Source organism: Dasypus novemcinctus, chromosome 3 (genome assembly GCF_030445035.2).
Source record: "Dasypus novemcinctus isolate mDasNov1 chromosome 3, mDasNov1.1.hap2, whole genome shotgun sequence".
Taxonomy (NCBI): domain Eukaryota; kingdom Metazoa; phylum Chordata; class Mammalia; order Cingulata; family Dasypodidae; genus Dasypus; species Dasypus novemcinctus.
Genome location: NC_080675.1, coordinates 75,478,017 through 75,498,529, shown reverse-complemented (window position 1 = coordinate 75,498,529; position 20,513 = coordinate 75,478,017). Strand labels below are relative to the sequence as shown.

The following is a 20,513-nucleotide window of genomic DNA, read 5'->3' as shown; positions in this document are numbered from 1 at the left end:
TTCCAATAGCATGGCATTACCTCTCAGTCTTTGCTTGGTCTTCTTTAGGAGGCACCAGAAACCAAACCCAGGACCTCCCATGTAGTAAGCAAGTGCCCAGCTGCTTGAGCCACATCCTCTTCCCTGTATTTTTTTTTAACTTTTTATTTTGAAATAACTTCAAACTTACAGGAAATTTGCAAAAATAACACATAGAACTCCAACCTTCCCCCCATCCAGATACCCAAATTTACCAACTATTAGCATTTTGCCACACTTGTTATATATTTTATTTATCTACCTATTTTCTAAACATTTGCCTTTTGTATTTAAGCAAATTTTTCTATAAAAAAGAAAAAAAGAAAAGAAAGTGATGGCTACCCTGTTCCCTAGGGTATACCTAGGGAATAGGGTAGCCATCCTATTCAGCTCAATATAAAGTAATCTTTGAAGTGACAAAACACAAGAAATTCCTCTGGGAAACTAATTTTTCATTCTTTTGGCATTGGATAAATCTTCCCCTTCGGGAGAAAATCACAGCTGTAGTAATTAACCCCTCCTATTGCATTTCCTCCCCTACAAAACCGGAAAAACACCACCTATTTCAGAGTTGTAATAAAAATTGAGAGGAAATTTAAGTAACGTGTTTACGAACTTGGAGTTCAATAAATGATACTTACAGTAATAGTGCTCATTAATTCAAAAAATAATTAAGGATCCCTCACTCACTACTAGGATGCATAAAGATTAATAACTCAGTCTTTACCATACACTTAGAAGAGAGAATAGCCACACACCCTTCACCTTTAGAGAGAACCCAAAGCCTTAACTTTGAGGGAAGCACGAAGCTTGCTCATGCGCATTTAGGTCCCTCCAGATCCTGCCTCTTGCGCAGCGCTGCACAAAACGCACTTACTTCTGCGCCTGCGCGGTGACCTAGGCTGGGCGCGTGCGCTGGGCGGTTCTGCCCGACCTGGAAGCAATGGCGTGGGTACCGATGGAGTCTGCAGTAGAAGAACTGATGCCCCGGCTCTTGCCAGTGGAGCCCTGCGACGTGACAGAAGGTTTCGATCCCTCAGAACTCCCGCGGACGCCTCAGGAATACTTGAGGCGCGTCCAGTGAGTGATTTAGTTCTGTGTGGGTGGGCTGGTCGTCCGCTCTGCCCCGGGTACAGCGCTGGGTGCCCTGCTCGACTCCTATTTGTGATAAAGCCTCGCTAGTGTTCCTTCCCCTGCTTTTACGGGAGCTTGGGTCTGATCAAGCACCATGGACTACGTCTTAACTTGGATGGGTTTGGTTGCCCACGTCTAAGATGTGTGCTGTTAGAGTTCCTTGTTTTCAATCCGAGTAATTTCAGAAATAGGTTGTTTTAATACTGCTGTTGGATTTCTGAAAATTTTTTCTCATTTCAAAATGAACTCTAGAAAAGGATCGCTTGCGTAAATACACATGAGTAAAGCACAGTAATTAAATTTCTTGCATTTATTATTTATTTGTAGGATCGAAGCAGCCTTATGTCCAGATGTTGTGGTAGCTCAGATTGATCCAAAGAAGTTGAAAAGGAGGCAAACTGTGAATGTTTCTGTGAGTTTTATTAATTGTCTGGAGTTATTTTACCACAAATTAAAAATTCAAGACTTCGTGTTGTATCAGACAGTGTCGGTTATGGTGTTGGTAAGATTTGACTATTTCCAATAGAAATTAGACGTTTACTTGTACTTTTTTCTTGAAGGATAAGTTGGCAATTACTGCCTCCAAAGAAGCTTTCACTATCCTTGGTATTTGTGGAAACGTGCTCATTTTCCAATCCGGAAGGAGTGCTTAAATAGATTACTTATGCCACATTACTTTTTCTTTTTCCATTTTTTACTTTTTGTAATTTAATGTATTTTAATAACAAACTTACAGGAACAGTGTAGAAGATAGACAACATTAAAAACATGTACTTGCTTGTGGGACAACTCAGAAAAGAATAGTGAATGGAGGAAATCAACTGTATGATAAAAATGCTGCAAACATCATTTAATTATCAAGAAATTTGCTTGCTTTAAAAAAATTAAAATGCTGGCATTGTCCAGAAAAATTTAACAGGTGTTGTAAAGTTGACTGTTTAAACATTTTCACCCGCATTAATGCTTTCTGTCCCCACATTTATGTTAGAAATTCACACACAAATGAAAATGGAAAACTGCCAGGAACTAGTTTCTGTCCTCAATTTTTCCATTCATAATCATATACTTAGGCACGTTTTGATCCCATGGAAAACATATCTTTTGATTCCATGGGAAGAAAAAATATCTAATGTTCAGAATGACCAGTAACAGGAAGAAAAGAAAAATAATAATTCAAAAATTGGGGAGGGGAAATGAAATGTTTCCCATCATAGTGGGTTCTTTTTTTTTTTTTAAGATTTATTTATTTCTTTAATTCCCCCCCTCCCCTGCCGGTTGTCTGTTCTCTGTGTCTGTTTGCTGCGTCTTGTTTCTTTGTCTGCTTCTGTTGTCATCAGCAGCACGGGAAGTGTGGGCGGCGCCATTCTTGGGCAGGCTGCACTTTCTTTCGTGCTGGGCGGCTCTCCTTACGGGCGCACTCCTTGCGCGTGGGGCTCCCCTACGGGGGACACCCCTGCGTGGCAGGGCACTCCTTGCGTGCATCAGCACTGCGCATGGGCCAGCTCCACACGGGTCAAGGAGGCCCGGGGTTTGAACCACGGACCTCACATGTGGTAGACGGACACCCTAACCACTGGGCCAAGTCCATTTCCCCATAGTCGATTCTTAAGCACATTCTTCACCTATGCGAGTGTTAGCTGAATGTCTTCACATAGTTTTTACACATTTGGCATAGACAGCACACAGGTTTGGTGTCTTCAAAAAGGCCAAACAGATATGCCTCACTTGCCAGACCTGTTTAGAAGTCCTGAGCAACTTCTAGCATCAGACACTGGAAGGGAAGTTTGTGAATCAGAAGTTCAATGGACTTCTGATCATTTCTAATTCCTGATAATATCTTATTTCAAGGAGTGCCACAGTACCAGTACACAGTACACAGTACACAGACGATGAGGCGTCTTCACCCTTTCACCCCTCCATTAGAGAGGACAGACTCTTGCCATCGGGTTTTGTAGCCAGTTGCTTCCTCTGTGCTTTGCTGCAGGTCAATTTGCCAGGCAGACTCCTTTGTACAGGCTATGCTGTAGACTCCCTTTTGTACCCACTTCTCCTTTGGCTGGAGCTTGGGAGCTAGAGGCGGTTCAGCGGCTGCTTTGAACACAATCGATAGCCACACTTTTTTTAAGGAATGTTTTTCTAGTTATATTTCATAACTGTTATCACAGTGGTATTTAATCCTGTTCAGTGTAGTATACATGCTCTGAGCTGTGTAATTGCATGTTCTAAATTTAACTGGGTTTAGTTTCTTAAAAACAGAAACCCAAATATCATATAGTTTTTCTAGCTGTTTGCCTGCTGTGGTCATTTTCATTCGTTTCTTCATCTAACTTTTAAGTATCTATATTGTGCCAGGCAATTGAATACAACAGAGGAAAAGAAAGGAAAGGTCCTTTATCTTGTAGAGGAAGACAGAGAGTAAACAAGCAAACTAAATATTTACATATTGTGACTACTGCTATGAAGAAAACATAGTCAGCAATAAGTAACAGTAAGAACTACTTTAGGGGAGTGGATGTGGCTCAAGCAGTTGAGGGCCTGCTTCCCACATGGGAGGTCCCAGTTTAATCCCCAGCCCTGGTACCTCAAAAAAAAAAAGAACTACTTTAGATAAAGTCATAGAAGGTCTCTTGGAGGAGATTGGTTTTTTTTTATCCCCAGATGTATTATTTATTTATTTCCCCTTCCCCATCCACCATCCCCAGTTGTCTGCTCTCTGTGTCCATTTGCTGTGTGTTCTTCTGTGCCTGCTTGTATTCTTGTCGGCAGCACCAGGAATCTGTGTCTCGTTTTGTTGCGTCATCTTGCTTCATCAGCTCTCCTTGTGTGCGGCGCCACTCTGGGGCAGGCTGCACTTTTTCGCACTGGGTGGCTCTCTTTATGGGGCGCAGTCCTTGCACATGGGGCTCCCCTACTCGGGGGACACCCCTGCATGGGATGGCACTCCTTGCGTGCATCAGCACTGCACGTGGGCCAGCTCATCACACCGGTCAGGAGGCCCTGGGTTTGAACCTTGGACCTCCCATATGGTAGGCAGACACCCTATCTGGTGGGCCAAATCTGCTTCCTGGAGATTCGTATTTAGCCTAAGAACCAAGGAGAGCAGCAATTTTAAATTTTGGTAAATTCCTTTTCCTTTTATGTTGTAATTTCTTTATCTGATCTGTAAAATCAGGAAACTGTAATTCAGGCACTATAATGTTTCATATAATTCCTTTTCAGAGGTTTTTAGTTGGTGGAAGATGATGTTTTATATAATTGTCTTTTAAAAGTGACTATGCTAAGTTGTATTTCAAGGAAATGTATGATCAATTGTGAACTGTGTTCTGTTTTAGAAAACAGAAATAGATATTTTAAAGTAGGGTTTCTTAAGGTGTTTGAGTAGATTTTAACCCATACTAGAATTCTTTATTTGGGATTTTGCTATTATAAAGAAAAAATATCAAGGGCTTATGTCATTTAGCTTTCTTATATTTCAACTATAAACCATTGCACATTGCTCTTATCGAAGTGACTATGTTACTATCTTTTCCTAACAATTTTAACTCAGCCATTTATAATAAAGTGAGATGGCCTACTTTCTACTTTTCTGCATCTGCAGTACTTTATCTTTCTTATGTAGTCTTTCAAGGTTTTAGACTGTAAGTTTTACTTTGGGTCAACAGTCTTAAAATTCCAGAACTGTAAAAGCCATACCAGATTATAGTTTACACTGAGGTCTCTGAGGGCCTTACCTGCTTACAAGCATTGATCATTATCATGATCTAGTTTCAACAGGAAAAGATACAAACCCTAGGAAACCTGACTCATTTCTGGCCTTCAGGATTTCCCAATTTTCTCCAGTAAATACATTTTTTATTAGAAGTAAAAACTATTAATTGTAGATTCTGTTTAAAACTAAAATGGTTTGGTCCAAAATAAGGGACACAGGAAGAAACCTTTAGGATTAGGAATTTAGCCCTTTAGAACTGCCTCAACCCTATCACTCTGTCCCTCTGTAGACATGACCCATTGAAACTGAGTCTTATGTTGTCCCACCCACTGTAAACAATGCAAACAATTGTTTTATCAACAGATTATTCTCATGGATGAAAATAAGATTCAAGTTTGCCAACTGACCAAGACCTCTACATTCTTAGTCCTACAACCCAGTTTTGGTGGGTTTCTCATGCAGGCCATGCTCAGCATTTGCTGCTCAGTTAGGGATGTAGGGGGCCAAAGGGGCTACACTCAGGCCACAGGGGAAAAGCATGTTAGCAGTTAATGAACCTCCCTCCATAAGGCTTCAAGCTACCAGGACACAGGTTCCTCCCACACCCGTAATATTCTCCTCAGCTCTTCTGCTGAAGAACTTGGCCTTCACGATGACAGGCTGCTTTTAGAGCTTTGCCTTCCCCAGAATTTTATAGTAGCCCGATTGCACCACATCAGTGATGGGAGCAGCTCCATCTTGGTTTTGGCAGCATTTACCCATGTCTGCTCACTGACCAAAGTCCACATTTTATCAAGGTTTACAGTTGCACAGATGCTCTGGTTAGTTTTCAGGTGATAATGCCTCATACCACTCTTCCTGAAGTAACCTGGGTGATATTTTTTAAAGTTAATCATGTGGTGATGCATGCCACCAGCATTATCCCAGCCTCATCCCAGCCTCCTGGATGCTTCCAGTGCTTGCCGATATGGCCGTGGCCGTGGCTCACATGACCCTGGAGTTTCTGGGTCTTTATCTGGATGGCATGTTGGCAGCCAAGACAAAAGAGATACTTGTGTAGTCTTAATTATTTATTATTTACTCTTTGCCTTAGTTCTACTTTTATTTAACAGAGACACGAGATCCTAATTATAACACTGAATATTGATTATAGAACATTTCCGAACTGATTTCTAGCTTTCAGGATGCCAGCCTGCTCCTGAGGGATATTCCCCAACACTACAATGGCAACAGCAACAAGTAGCACAGTTTTCAACTGTTCGACAGGTGAGTGTAGTTTAATCTTACTCAAATTAAATCTCTCCCTAAGATTTATTTCAGTTCTTAGACAGTACTTGGTAAAATAGGATTCATGATTCTGAAGTAGAAAGATAATATTTATGAACCAGTTTTCAAATTATTGGTGTAATCCTTAGCCATAATACAGCTTGAAATATATTTTCCAAGTTTTAAGGTTGTTAGCATTTTGTGCAGAACTTGATTTCTTTTTCAGCTATCCATTCCCTAAAGATCGCTGTCAAACTTTTCTTCCTTTAGAGTATGAACAAACATAGAAGTCACTGGAAATCACAACAGTTGGATAGTAATGTGACCATGGTATGTAAGTTTTTTCAGTTAAGGTGTTCAGTGAATTCCTATTTGAAATAATCTGTACTTCCAATATTTAAAGATTCACTTACTTAGACCATAATACTTTCATTCTCTTCTATGTATCATTAATAGTAACAATTCTATTAAATGAGTAGATTGAAAAATATAGAATTAGTAAAGCAAGTTATTTTCTGACTCATAATCTGCAGATTTTGGGAGACTTGCATAAATATTTGTTAGGCCTCTACAAGTTTTTAAAGGCTCTTGTAGACTTTTTCTTTCTTTTTTCTTTTTTTAAAGGAAATAAATTTTTAGTATGTACAGATTCAATAAAGGTTTATTGGATTTTCTGATGAGGGAATGGTGCCATGAGGCAAATCCTCATGCTTACAGGCTATCATCTCTGCTTCCTGGTTCCTGTCACAACTTAAGAGAGCTTGTCATCCATACTGAAAAGGGGTCTTTCTCAGATTTTATCAGATTAGGTGTAATTTTAAGCTCTTTAGTAGATATGTTATATCTATCTGGACTACTAATTAAACAACCGGGGGGAAGTAGACACTTGTTCCAAGGCAATAGTTTTTCATCTTTAGGGGTCTCATTCCTTATAAAAATTTAATGAAAGCTATTTAGCCTCTGAGAAAAAGAAAAGCATCTTTTTTATCAGTATATCAGTTTTATCCAATTCCAGGGGAGTTTATAGGTAGTGCTACCTAACATGCTCTTACTTGGTGACATATTGGGATAAATGGAGGAGACTGCTTGCTCAGTCTTCCTGAGGCAACCAGTTATCACTGAAAACTGGGAAATTCAATATTTGACATGCCTATATGCTTCTGTGTAACTACTGGAACCTGTTCTAGGGAAAGTGTAAAGGAAACTACCTAATATCAAACAGCTAGTAAGAGGTATAGCTGGGATTCAAAGCCAAATTTGTCTAACTCTAAAGTATATGTTCCTTTCACTATGCAGTGGGGCCTTATTAATAAGATTAGAATGGGGGATGGAGCGAAGGGTGGGTAGGTAGGTAGGTGATTTATTTTTTTATTCTGTTTGGGACTTTTGATACATGCTCACTAATTCTAAAAGATGCTATATGAATAATATAACTTGATAGAGTTTTTTTGTTGTGTTTTTGTTTTTTAAGAAGGCACCGGGGATTGAACCAGGGACCTTGTACATGGGAAGAAGGGCCTCAACCAGTGAGCTACACCTGCTCCCTGACAGAGTTTTTGAAAAATGGAAATGACCTAACGTAATTGATTTAATAAATTCTGGTCCATTAAAACAATGGAATCTTATGTGGTGATTAAAAATGTTTATCACCATGAAACCTAAAACATTATGTAAATAAAAATCAGTGAAAAAAATGTAAAAGCCCACTCTGGCAACTATGTAAATATAAACATTTACTTATTGATTAATCCAGTTGTTTATTAATTATCTACCGTATTCAATAATTGGTATAAATGGATGAAAATTCAGTGCTAAATGAAATTGAAACAGTCTCTGAACTAATAAAGTAATGGGAAAAGGTGGACACGTCATTCTAGGAAAATGGCTTTTAACCTTTTAGGGGCCTCACAGTCATCCTAAGAATCTAATGAAAGTTATTTATTCTTATGGGGTGGGGAAGGGCCATGGTCTACACATATACAGAGTAATGTGCAAGGTGGTGATTTGTATAAATAAAATTTGTTACAGTGTCTATAGTAAGCTGAATGTTTCTCCTACTAATTCTACTTTTTCCATCTGGCAATGTAGAATAAATCTATTCCTGATTTCATGAATCAGTTCTTCAAGTAGGTGGAGCATATAATCATGTCTCCTTCCATGGGATAAACAACCTTCCTTTTTGTAAGCATTCTTAGTGCATGTTTTCCCCCATACCAATGTTCATCATCACCCTCTTTTGGACACATCCTCGTTTGTCAGTGCCCCTCAAAACCAAGGATGTACCACATATGATGTGACCACCTAAGCAACATGTCTATATGTTGAGGCAGTAGAAATGTTTCCGCTGTTCAATATAAAAATATATACATTGAAATAAATTTTTTTTTCTTTCAGCCAAAATCTGAGGATGAAGAAGGCTGGAAAAAATTTTGTCTGGGTGAAAGATTATGTGCTGAAGGGGCTCCTGGACCAGCTACAAATGAAAATCCAGGAATAGATTATGTACAGGTAGGTGATAGCTGGGTAAAAAAAAAGAGGAGGGGAGGTCTAATTTTGGGTATTATTTAGTTTGGGGTCAGCAAACTATGGCCTGGGCTGCTGTCACACGTGGTCTTTTTTTTAATGGTGAGAAAGTCACCAGTTTGAAAAAAATGAAACTGCTTTTAATACCATTTAGTAAATTGTATTGTCACTTTTTCTTTCAGATTGGTTTTCCTCCCTTGCTTAGTATTGTTAGCAGAATGAATCAGGTAAAATCCATCTAATGATAGGATACACATATTCTTTAGTGTGTGATTTTTTTAAAAGGGGGTTCCTAAGTGAAAGTATTTGAATACATTTACTGAATACTTAAAAGTTTATAAGACCTTGTGCTAAACTTTTTAATGGTTCTCATTTAATCCTCTCTACAACCCTATATGAGGATTTATTATCATCTATTTTTTTTTTTAGAGGAGCAAACAAAATTGGTTCAGTAACTTGTAGGAGGTTTTTCAGCAAGTAAAATGTTGGTACTGGGATTTAATCCCAGATCGATCTTAAGTCCCAGGCTTATGCTCTTGTTGAAGGTGCTAAACTATTCAATTGTTCACATTTCACTTGTAAACCTTACATTCCAGGGTTTGAATTACATAACTAAGGTTAGGTTGCCATTTCTAATTCTAGATATCCTACACATTCTATTAAGAATAAAATACACTGTTTTTTGTATGAAAAGAGGAGAAATTTGAACTTTGATTCTTCATTGTTTTGGGAGTGGGAACTCTGTTATCCATTTTCAGAGCAAATAAAAATTTGTTTTGTCTTCATATCATCTTAAGTACCCTTGGAAGAGAAATTTTTTCTTTTTTAAAGGGTCATACTCTTGAAAATTATATACTGGCTGCAGTTTCTCTCACTTGGTCATTTGCATTAAAACACTTTAGCAATTATACCAGATTCTATCATTGTGATTTTTATAAACATCTAACTATATTTAAATAGCTAGAGAATATTCTCAAGAGTTTAATTAATTTTATCATTATAGCTTTGAAGTAGATCCTTCCATAGCTAATTTTCAGATTTTTTAAAAGAGCACATGGAGAATAAGTTGCTTATTCTTACAGACTAAATCCTAGGATTTAAATTAAGACATTAGTTGATACTTGAGAGTATATAAAGATATTTGTCAGAAAAGCCTCTATCTAATCAAACTACTAACTAGAGCCACAGATTTCTCTGGAAGTCTAAAGAAGGTGGCCTTTGAAATATCAGAGTTTCCTTTCTAACTTAAGCTCATGTTGAACTTGTCACCATTTTATTTTTAATACATTTCTTCCCCCATCCCCTTTTTTTTTCAGGCAACAGTAACTAGTGTCTTGGAATACCTGAGTAATTGGTTTGGAGAAAGAGACTTTACTCCAGAATTGGTAGTATTACATCTTTTTTTTTTTTAACAAATTAATTTTATTGATACATATTAATAAACATACAGTTCATTCAGGGTGTACAATCAGTGGTACTTGCTATCATCACATGGTTGTGCATTCATCACTTCAATCATTATTAGAGCATTTTCATTATTTCAAGAATAATAATAAGCAAACAAACAAGAAAATTCCTCACCTCTCAATCTCTCTGTGCTTTCCCCACTATACATAGCTGTTGTTTCTGGCTATTCTATCCAACATGTATAATTAATGGCTTTTAATATAATCACAGTGTTGTACATTCATCATTTCAGAAATGTGAGAACAAATTCATTACCCCAAAAAGAAAGACTCCACACCCCTTAGCATTCCTCACTCAGATGTACATAACCACTAATCTACTTTCATCTTTATACATTGATTTATATTTACATTTTATATAAATGGAGTATTTGTTCAGCTTTAAAGAAAAATGATCATATATGCAAATATACCCATATTTATATTTCAATAATATATTTAGTTCATAATAGGGCAGTCATTAAGTATTTGTGTCTGGCTTGCTTCATGCAGCATAATGTCCTCCAGGTTTATCCATGTTGTCACATATTTCACAACTTCATTTCTTCTTACAGCTGCATAATATTCCATTGTGTATATACTCAATAATTTGTTTATCCATTCATCAGTTGATGGGCACCTGGGTTGTTTCCAGCTTTTGGCTAACGCTACTATGAACATCAGTGTGTAGATAACTGTTCATGTCACTGCTCTCAGTTCGTCTGGGTATATACCTAGCAATGGTATTGCTTGGTCCCATGGCAAGTCTATATTCAACTTCCTTAGGAACTGCCAACAGTCCTCCACAGTGGCTGTGCCAGTCTACATTCCCACCAACAGTAATAGGCTTTCCTATCTCTCCACATCCTCTCCAACTTTTACAATTTTCCTACTTTTTAAGAGCAGCCCATCTAATAGGTGTGAAAGTATTACATCTTTTTATTTTTATGATGCAGGCAAAACTATATATACTTCCTTAAACATGAGCTATGATTCTACACTATTTGTATATAAACATGTATATATATATGTATGTAGCTGAGCGTGAGGGTCTCGTCCTCGCTCAGGCCCAATAGTCGGGGCGGCTTGCTCCTGCCAAACCACCGGCGGGGGGTGCCCCAAGAGGGAGCACCGGTTCTCCAGGCGTGGGGGACGCGCGGTTGGGGAAAAACCACGGAGACCGCTTGAGCGCAAGAACAGGTCTGCTTTATTACGGAAGTACACTTGGTTATATAGGGTTGGGTAGAGGGAGGAGTAAGATATAGGGAGGGCTAGCTACGGGGCAGTAGTGGACAGGCTGAAGCTGATGGACAGCCCCGAGGTAAGCAGTCACCGGGGAAGAGGGCAGACTGTACGCCGGCAACATGGGCGGGACTGGCAGAAAAGATAGCGAGGGCTGGCTGAGAGGTTTGGAATAGGGGAGGGGAAAGGGGGAGCGAGAGCTGGCCGGATGTTGGGCTAGGCGGGAGATAGAAAGGGGGAGGGCAGCGCCGGCCAGCCGCTAGCAGCAAAGGCCTAGTCAGGCGTAGTCACCTTATCTAGGCCCAGTGGGCAGAGGCGGTATCACCTCTTGCCGCACTGTTTGCTACTGTGGCAAGCCGGGCACCCTTCCTCCCACATATGTATTTGTATATATTTATAAATAAACATACTTATAATCAGAACTATATTGGTTTGCAATGAAATAAAGATCTTACACCAGAATGTAAATCAATGTATTACTTCCTTCATTAAGGAAATCTTGCTTTGGGAAAAAAATGTCACCTGAACAGAAGAGTTGATTTATATCCTAATGCAGGCTTATCATCTCATTGCAGACTAGTAACATGTCACAAACTGACAGTCAGTTTGTAGACCCCAATTTACATAGCACTGGCTTAAAGAAAGTTTGAAATCTTAGTAATCCAGTTCACCCAAGAATACGAGAAATGCAGAGCAGGTGTGACTTAGTGGGTTAGTGCCTGCTTTACATGTACAAGGTCCAAGGTTCAGTCCCCAGTACCATCTTAAAAAAGAGAAATAACAGAAATAGCAAGCACTATGTGCCAAGCATTGTTCTAAGAACTTTATATACAATACTCATAGAATCCTCCCAACAACCTAAAGAACTATTATCTCCATTTTACAGATAAAAGAAACTGAAGCACAGAGAGGTTAAGTAACTTGCTCAAGGTCGTACAACTAGTAACTGGCAGAACTAAGATTCAAGGCCAGGCAATCTGGTTCTAGAATCTGTACTTTTAAAAACTGCACAGTGCCCTTCTATTTTATTACTTTATATTCACAGCTCTTTTTCATTTTCAAAATTGGGTGAATTTGGTGGGCAGTATATAAATGAATTATTTTCTTAATCCCCGTAATTTGATTTTAAGAAATTTTATCATCCTTAGAGATAGACTTAATTTTTAGAAACAAATATTTTACAAAATTGACAGTATTTGCAAGTGTGTGTCTGAGGGTCCAAGCTCCCTGTCAAGACTCCTGAGTACTGTGCACTCATTTAGCAAACATTAATTGAGTACATTCTATGTATTAGCTACTGCATAACAAAAGTATAATCTTTGTCTGCCAGAAGTTTATTAGTCTCCTAGGAAAGGCAAATAACCAACATTGCAGTACAGTATGTTTCCTAGCCTACCGTTCAGCTACATTGCCTAGATAAGTCTCTAAAAGTAAAATGACTGTATCTTTTTATCACTAAACTTTCATTTCAGAACTTTATATTTTCTTTTTTTTTTTTAAATCTCTGCTATCTACCATATTCTTATAGGGGGGAGAATCAATCGTATTTAAAACTACTACTTCTGATTCTTTCAGTGGTCGTAATGTCTTACATAGTTGCAATCAATACATACATTCTGGTTTTTTTAGTCCATATTTCTCTCATATATATGATAATGTAATTCACTTAATTGGCATTGTCTTAATGTCTCTTAGTTTACTTTGAATCTCTCATTATTGACCATTTGGGTTCTTTCCTATATTTTGCTATTGCACTAAATTAAAAACACAACAAATTCTTTTTTTATTATTATTTTCTCAGACTATTTCTAGATTAGAATTATCAAGTCAAGGTTTTATGAGCTTTTGTTAAGTTTGCCAGATTGCTTTCCAGAGGAAATGAACAAGTTTATAAAGCTATCAGCAGTGGATACTTAAATTTATTTCTCTTCTCTGCAATCCCACATTAAGGCGGATTATATGAAATTCATTTGTGTAGACTAAAAATGTTTGATTATCAGCAATTCCAAATGGTTGATTCTAACATTATTTTATAATTTGTATGTATTTTTTAAATTTAGTGACTCTTTAGTGTAAATGTAATATTATAGTAAATTTACTATAAAATTTAATAGAAATCTAATTTACATTTCTTTCCATATTGATGAAACAATATCTTCCCCATGCAGTAGTATATGAGCTATACCTTAAATAACTATCCATATTCTTAGGCTACTTCTTCACTGAAATCTAGATACTGAGTATAACATTTTATATCAGTTATTTGTGTCTCACAATAGCATTTTATCAATATTGTCTGACCTGATTTCCTTATCATCTTTTTTTTTAATGTTTTTTTTTAACTTCCAAAGATTATCCACGCAAAAGGGTAATGTTTGGCTTTCCCTGTTATTTAATGAAGACGTATTACCAAAAAGTATAGTTGTATTTGCCAGAGGAGCCATTAAAGTGTTTCTGAACCTCTAACCACTGACTTCCTTAATTTTTATATTAATCTTTCAAGTCTTATTTTGAGTAATATGTCCCTGAAATCAAATGGTATTGAGTTCCTCTAAGTAATCATATTATTAATCAGAACTCTAGTCCTGGGAATTTGACTATGCAAAGTAAAAACCTATGTTATAGTGCTTATCATAATCTAGTGAAAGTCAAAAGGGGCGTGTTTTTTTTTTTTATTAGAGATTAATATATTTTTTTAAAATACAGCCTTATTTTATCATCCAAGTGTGACGCTATTAAGGAAGGCTTTCAGTTATTTGGGCCTGGATTTTACTTTTATCTTTAGTATTGTCAAAGTGTGCTAACTGAATCTGATAGAAGGAACTTTTCTGAATAGACAATCGGTACAGGTTTTGAGCAATGTCTAAGTGTAGAGGACATTTGGATACCTGAATGTTGTCATTACATAGTAAATCTATACCTGAAAATGAGTCTGTTTTTAAAAACGACTGGGGAAGCAGACTTGGCCCAGTGGTTAGGGCGTCCGCCTACCACATGGGAGGTCTGCGGTTCAAACCCTGGGCCTCCTTGACCCTTGTGGAGCTGGCCCATGCGCAGTGCTGATGCACACAAAGAGTGCCCTGCCACGCAGGGGTGTCCCCCGCGTAGGGGAGCCCCACATGCAAGGAGTGCGCCCCATGAGGAGAGCCACCCAGCGCGAAAGAAAATGCAGCCTGCCCAGGAATGGTGCGGCACACACGGGAGAGCTGACACAACAAGATGACACAACAAAAAGAGACACAGATTCCTGGTGCCGCTGATAAGGATAGAAGCGGTCACAGAAGAACACGCAGCGAATGGACGCAGACAACTGGGGGGGGGATGGGGAAAGAAAGAAAGAAAATCTTTAAAAAAAAAATTTTTAAAAGACTCATTATTGACTTGGAGTTGCACACTAAGAAACAGTGTGCTGCATAAATTGTTATTTAAAATTTATTTGTTCTAATATTCTTAAACTGCCCCAGAAGAAATGAGGATTAGTTACTCAGAATAAACTCAATCTTGGGAAACGGACTTTGGCCCAGTGGTTAGGGCGTCCGTCTACCACATGGGAGGTCCGTGGTTCAAGCCCCGGGCCTCCTTGACCCGTGTGGAGCTGGCCATGCGCAGTGCCGATGCGCGCAAGGAGTGCTGTGCCACACAGGGGTGTCCCCCGCGTGGGGGAGCCCCATGCACAAGGAGTGCGCCCGTGAGGAGAGCCGCCCAGCGCGAAGGAGGGAGCAGCCTGCCAAGGAATGGCGCTGCCCACACTTCCCATGCCACTGACAACAACAGAAGCGGACAAAGAAACAAGACGCAGCAAAAGGACACAGAAAACAGACAACCGGGGGAGGGGAGGGGAATTAAATAAATAAAAATAAATCTTTTTTTAAAAAAAAGAATAAACTCAGTCTTATACACTGCTGATGAAAATCTAATTGATATAACTTTCCTAGGGTATGATCTGGTGATTACATCTCAGAAACCTTAATGAATGAATATACCCTTTGACATCTACTATTTCATTTATAGGAATTCAGTTTAAGAAATCAGAGATGCTCTAAAATGTATGTTCAAGGATGTTTATCATACTATATAATGGCAAAAAATTAAACATAGTGTTCAACAATAAAAGATTGGTTAAGTGTCTACAATGAAACATTGATTCATTTTAAAATCATGTTTTTGTATTCATTGTACAAATAATTAAGCTTCTGTTTGGTTCTAGGCTCTAGGCTAGGTTCTGGGGTGGTGGGGTACAGTAGCTATCATAATCTCATAGAGTTTAGAAGGAAGAAAAACCAGCAATGACAGAAAAGTATAAATGCTTGATAAAAGTATTTGTGTGTGTCATGTTGAGACTATTTAATAACATTCCCTTGTTAATTCCATTTAACAAAGTGGGATAATGTTCATTATGTGGCTTGCAAGTAATATAGACAACTAAAAAGTTATTACAGTGACAAAAACTTTATCGAAAACATTTGACGCATAAGAAAAAGAAACTTTTTTTTTTAAGATGTATTTTTTATTTATTTCTCTCCCCTTCCCCTGCCCCCCAGTTGTCTGCTCTCGTGACCATTCACTGCATGTTCTTCTGTGGCTAATATTCTTGTCAGCGGCACCCAGAATCCATGTCTCTTTTTGTTGCATCATCTTGCTGCGTCAGCTCCCCGTGTGTGCCGTGCCATTCCTGGACAGGCTGCACTTTTTATGCGCTGGGCAGCTCTCCTTACAGGGCGCAGTCCTTGCGCATGGGGTTCCCCTATGCAGGGGACACCCCTGTGTGGCATGGCACTCCTTCCACACCATCAGCACTGTGCTTGGGCCAGCTCACCGTATGGGTCAGGAAGCCTTGGGTTTGAACCCTGGACCTCTTATGTGGTAGGCAGGCACCTTATCTGTTGGGCCAAATCCGCTTCCCAAGACAAACATTTTTAATGTTGGAAATTTTATCTGCATGATGGGATTATAGATTTATTTTTGTAATTAAAAAGAAAAACCCACTTTTTAAAAAGGGAGTTATAAATTCAGCATGCCATGAGCTTTCCGAGTATATCATTTCATTTCAAAATATCATTTCATCTAGAGTATAGTCCTTGTGTAGGGACCCAGAGGACAAATTTATGAAATAATAATTTGTATATCTGTAGAAAGCAAAGAAAAAATGTATCTTTACTTTTGCAAGGATTTATACAAATCTTAATATAGTTTCCTACTTCTGAAGTAGGAGCTCAATGCTAGCAAAACAGTCTGAAATGAACTCTTTGGGATTTGAGGAATATTTTGAAGTATCCAGTGTTCTGTTTTTATAGTTAAAAAATTCAAAAAGTAAGATATATCACTTGGCTATCCAGATGACCCTTTGTTGTCTTTATTCAAACATAATACAGTTAAATGTTCTATGAATTTATTCATTTCAGATAACCAGGAACAACACTGAATAATTTTTAAAAAAATACAGTTAAGTTTATGGTCCAGTGCTTGCCTATTTATTACTTATTTTAATTATATTTAGGGAAGATGGCTTTATGCTTTGTTGGCTTGTCTTGAAAAACCTTTATTACCTGAGGCTCATTCCCTGATCCGTCAGCTTGCAAGAAGGTGCTCTGAAGTGAGACTCTTAGTGGTAAGTTGCAATTTTTTATTTCCAGCTGAAATCACCAACTCATTTTTTATGGTGGTAATGAAGATTCCAATGAAATAGGAAAATACTTAGAATGTTTTATTAGTTGGGATTGAATTTGGCCACATGACATCTAATAAGTTGTTTATGTTTTTGCATCTTAAATGGAAATTTCTTTAGAAAATATTTGGAGGGGCACTAAATTTAAATCTTTTTTTTTTTTTAGGACAGCAAAGATGATGAGAGAGTTCCTGCTTTAAATCTGTTAATCTGTTTGGTTAGCAGGTACAGTTAACTAATTCTTGGCATCTTACTTTATGGTAGTGTTATCATTGGTGGTAGATAGCATTGTTTCTATTTTACAGTTCATGAAATTGAGGTTTAAGCAACAATACTGAATGTATCACATTATTTAATGAATTGCCTTTTGTTTCTAGTTTTTCTTTGTAAATAATGCTGCATTATACATATAGCTGTTTGTTTCTTAAGAGTAAATACCCAGAAATTAGTCAAAGATTATGTTCTTTTAAAACTGAGATACTTATTGCCAGTTTGCTTTCCAGAAAGCTCATACTGTTCTGGTTTCCACAAAAGATGAACATGCCTATCTCTTAACTAGCACTGGGAATTTTCAGTTAATATAAATAATTGCATTTTAAAAATACAATTAAATTATTTTTATTTGTATTTCCTTTTGGATGGTCAAATTGTCCCATCTTTGGCTGGTGGGAGCCCTTCAGGTGGGATCTTGTCTTTTTTTTTGGAGGTACCGAGTGCCAGGGATTGAACCCAAGACCTCATTTGTGGGAAGCTGGTGTTCAACCACCAAGCCACATTGGTTCTCCTGTATTTTTTTTTTTTAATTTGTTTTGCCTGCTGTTTATTTTTTCTAGGTGATACCAGGAACCAAACCTGGGACCTCCCATGTGGGAAGCAGGCTCTCAACCCCTTAAGCCACATCCACTGCCCTCCTATGTCCTTTTCTAAGATTTATTTTTTATTCCCCCCTCCCCCACCCTTGTTTGCACTGTCTGCTCTCTGTTCATTGTGTGCTATGTCTGCTTGTCTTCTTATTTCAGAGGCACCAGGTACCAAACCCAGGGCCTCCCATGTGGGAGGCAGGGGCCCAATCACTTAAAACACCTCTGCTCCCTGCTTGTTATGTCTCTCATGGTGTTTCCTCATTGCGATATCTCGTTGTATCATCTTGTCATGTCAGCTCGCTATTTTCCTTCTTTGTTGTCTATGTCTTCTTTAGGAGGCACGAGGAACCTAACTGGGACCTCCCATGTGGTAGGCAGGCACCCAACTGCTTGAGCCACATCCGCTTTCCCCCTCCTATATCCTTTTGACACAACCCCAGTGATCGTGTATAGTTTCCTTACTTTCAGATTTGCTAAGATAATTCAGTTGAATCTTGGGCATTCCCAGTTCCAGATCTGGAATCAGCCTTTTGTCCTAGGAATGCTGGTTCTCTTTTTAAAGTAGGAAACAGTATTTAGAGACCACAATTTGGATACTAGGGGGCCTAAATATTATTAGGTTAGTCATTGCTATTAGGCCTTTTCAGTCAACAGAGCTGGGAAATTTCTATATTTCTTTTAGAAAGAAAGAAATAAAATGATGAGTTCAAATTTTATTTCAATTCTAAGATTGCCTAATATAATATTACATGTTACATTTCTGCTATGCTAAAAATTCTGGTTTCTAATATTACCATAGTTATTGGTTTATCCTACAATAGGCACATAATTGTTTAGAATAATAATGTTACTTAGAGTAAAATTATTGAAATTTGTTTAAGAATTCTCTGTAGTTCTTTGTGTCTCTAAGATATATCTCACTAGGGACATATAGTCAAAACACAATGTTTTAAAACCACTTGAAATAATTGTCTTTTGTGTGGTTAGCCACCAACTTGATATATGTTAAAATTCATTTGGTGGAGTTCGGTTACTACTTTTCTTTTTTATTTAATCTCATTTTATGATTGTATAAAATATTTCCATTGTTTCAAAGTCAAAATCATAATTCAGTACATTTGTAGTATTTTCGCTTATTATCCCTACCCTCTTTTCTCCCTTCTCTTATAGGTAACCGTTTTGTTATTTTTGTTTTTTCTCCTATTCATTGTTGTTGTTTTTTATTTTTAATTTTTTAAATTTTTTATTGTTTTTTTTTTGAAGATACATAGATTACAGAAATGTTACATTAAAAAATAGAAGAGGTTCCCATATTCCCCACATCCCATCCCGCCACTCCTCCCACAACAACTTCTTTCATCATTGTGTCACATTCATTGCATTTGGTGAATACATTTTGGAGCACTGCTGCACTGCATGGATTATAGTTTACACTGTAGTTTACACTCTCCCCTGGTACTTGAGTGGGTTATGGCAGGATATATAATGTCCAGCATCTGTCCCTGCAGTATCATTTAGGACAACTCCAAGTCCCGAAAATGCCCCCGTATCACATTCCTTCTTCCCTCTCCCTGTGGTTTTTTTTTAGGAGCCACTGGGCATTGAACCTGGAACTTCATATGGGGGAAGCAGGTGCTTAACCACTGAGCTACATCTGCTCCCATTTTTTTTTTTTAATATAAGTATGAATTTTATTCCTACACACACTCATAGAAGGTAATATACCAAACTTACTATTCTGAACCTTTCTTTTTCACTTCATAAATCCTGAAAACCTTACTGTAGCAGTGTGGCTATCTCCTTCATTCCTTTTTATAACTATATAGTTTTACATTGTTTAGCTATACTATAGTTTATACAACCAGTCCCCTAATTAATGGACGTTTAGTTTGTTTGTGGTCTTTTGCTATTACAAATAGTGCTACAGTTATTTTTAGCATACACTAAATTTTTTAATAGGTATTTTGACCAGCGTGATTTAGCTGACGATCCATCTTGATGTAGCTCTTCTCCCAAGAATAGAAGATATTTGTGATAAAGACAGCCTCAGACGAGGAAATGCAATGCCAATTCAAGCACAGAGTTCCTCATATCTTCAACACTATGTGAAGTCCCTCATCTTAACCTGTGCAGCTCAATTTGATATTCAGAAGTTGCAGTGTATCATTTCGAATGTCTGAAATATCTATGAAAAATCCAAGTTTTTATCACTTTGAACAGCTTTCTGCAACTACATGCTTTTAGAACAAACTGAGTGCCATTTATTGGTGAAGTCTGCACAGTAACTGTATGATGAAGTTTTACAGTAGATTGTTGGTACTGTTTCATTATATTTATGCATTTAAAATTTGACTGAAAATTTGTTTTGGTTACTAAAATTTTGTTTGACTCTTAAGCAAAACAAAAAACAATGGATAAATGCCCTTAGTGCTATTATTAATATAACATAGATTAAATGGCATATATGTTCATAATCTAAAATCAACAAAATTAAGTTATAAAAACCTTTCCAGCCTTTTTATGGGAGGTGAGAAAGGGGATTGGGAATAACCAATAGCTTTGTCACAAATTATAATTGGAGCAGATGTAATTTTATGTTTGAATTTTTTCTGTTACTACATCTTTATAAAATTCATTTTTAAAAGGCA

At 37.6% G+C, this 20,513-nt stretch overlaps 1 protein-coding gene across 5 annotated transcripts; it reads left to right on the top strand.

Annotated features, from left to right (window-relative positions):
* Window positions 1-889: 889 nt before the first annotated feature.
* On the top strand, window positions 890-20,513 carry GEMIN2 (gem nuclear organelle associated protein 2). Of its 5 annotated transcripts, none has more exons than XM_058293533.1 (10): window positions 915-1,098; window positions 1,480-1,564; window positions 6,038-6,127; window positions 6,398-6,457; window positions 8,522-8,635; window positions 8,833-8,877; window positions 9,967-10,035; window positions 16,835-16,945; window positions 17,169-17,227; window positions 19,825-20,513. In XM_058293533.1, the coding sequence occupies exons 1-10, from the start codon at window positions 962-964 to the stop codon at window positions 19,862-19,864; spliced, it is 810 nt and encodes a 269-aa protein (XP_058149516.1). In that variant the 5' UTR covers window positions 915-961; the 3' UTR covers window positions 19,865-20,513. The 5 variants fall into 5 exon arrangements, with proteins under 5 accessions (XP_058149518.1, XP_058149516.1, XP_058149519.1 ...); XM_058293534.1 differs by having other exon boundaries at window positions 918-1,098; window positions 19,036-20,513; XM_058293535.2 differs by lacking the exon at window positions 8,833-8,877 and having other exon boundaries at window positions 890-1,098.

Coding starts and splice junctions, on each gene's coding strand:
- GEMIN2 (XM_058293533.1), top strand. CDS start 962: ATGGCGTGGGTACCGATGGAGTCTGCAGTAGAAGAACTGATGCCCCGG. Junction 1,099..1,479: donor GAATACTTGAGGCGCGTCCA/GTGAGTGATTTA, acceptor ATTTATTTGTAG/GATCGAAGCAGCCTTATGTC. Junction 1,565..6,037: donor GGCAAACTGTGAATGTTTCT/GTGAGTTTTATT, acceptor ACTGATTTCTAG/CTTTCAGGATGCCAGCCTGC.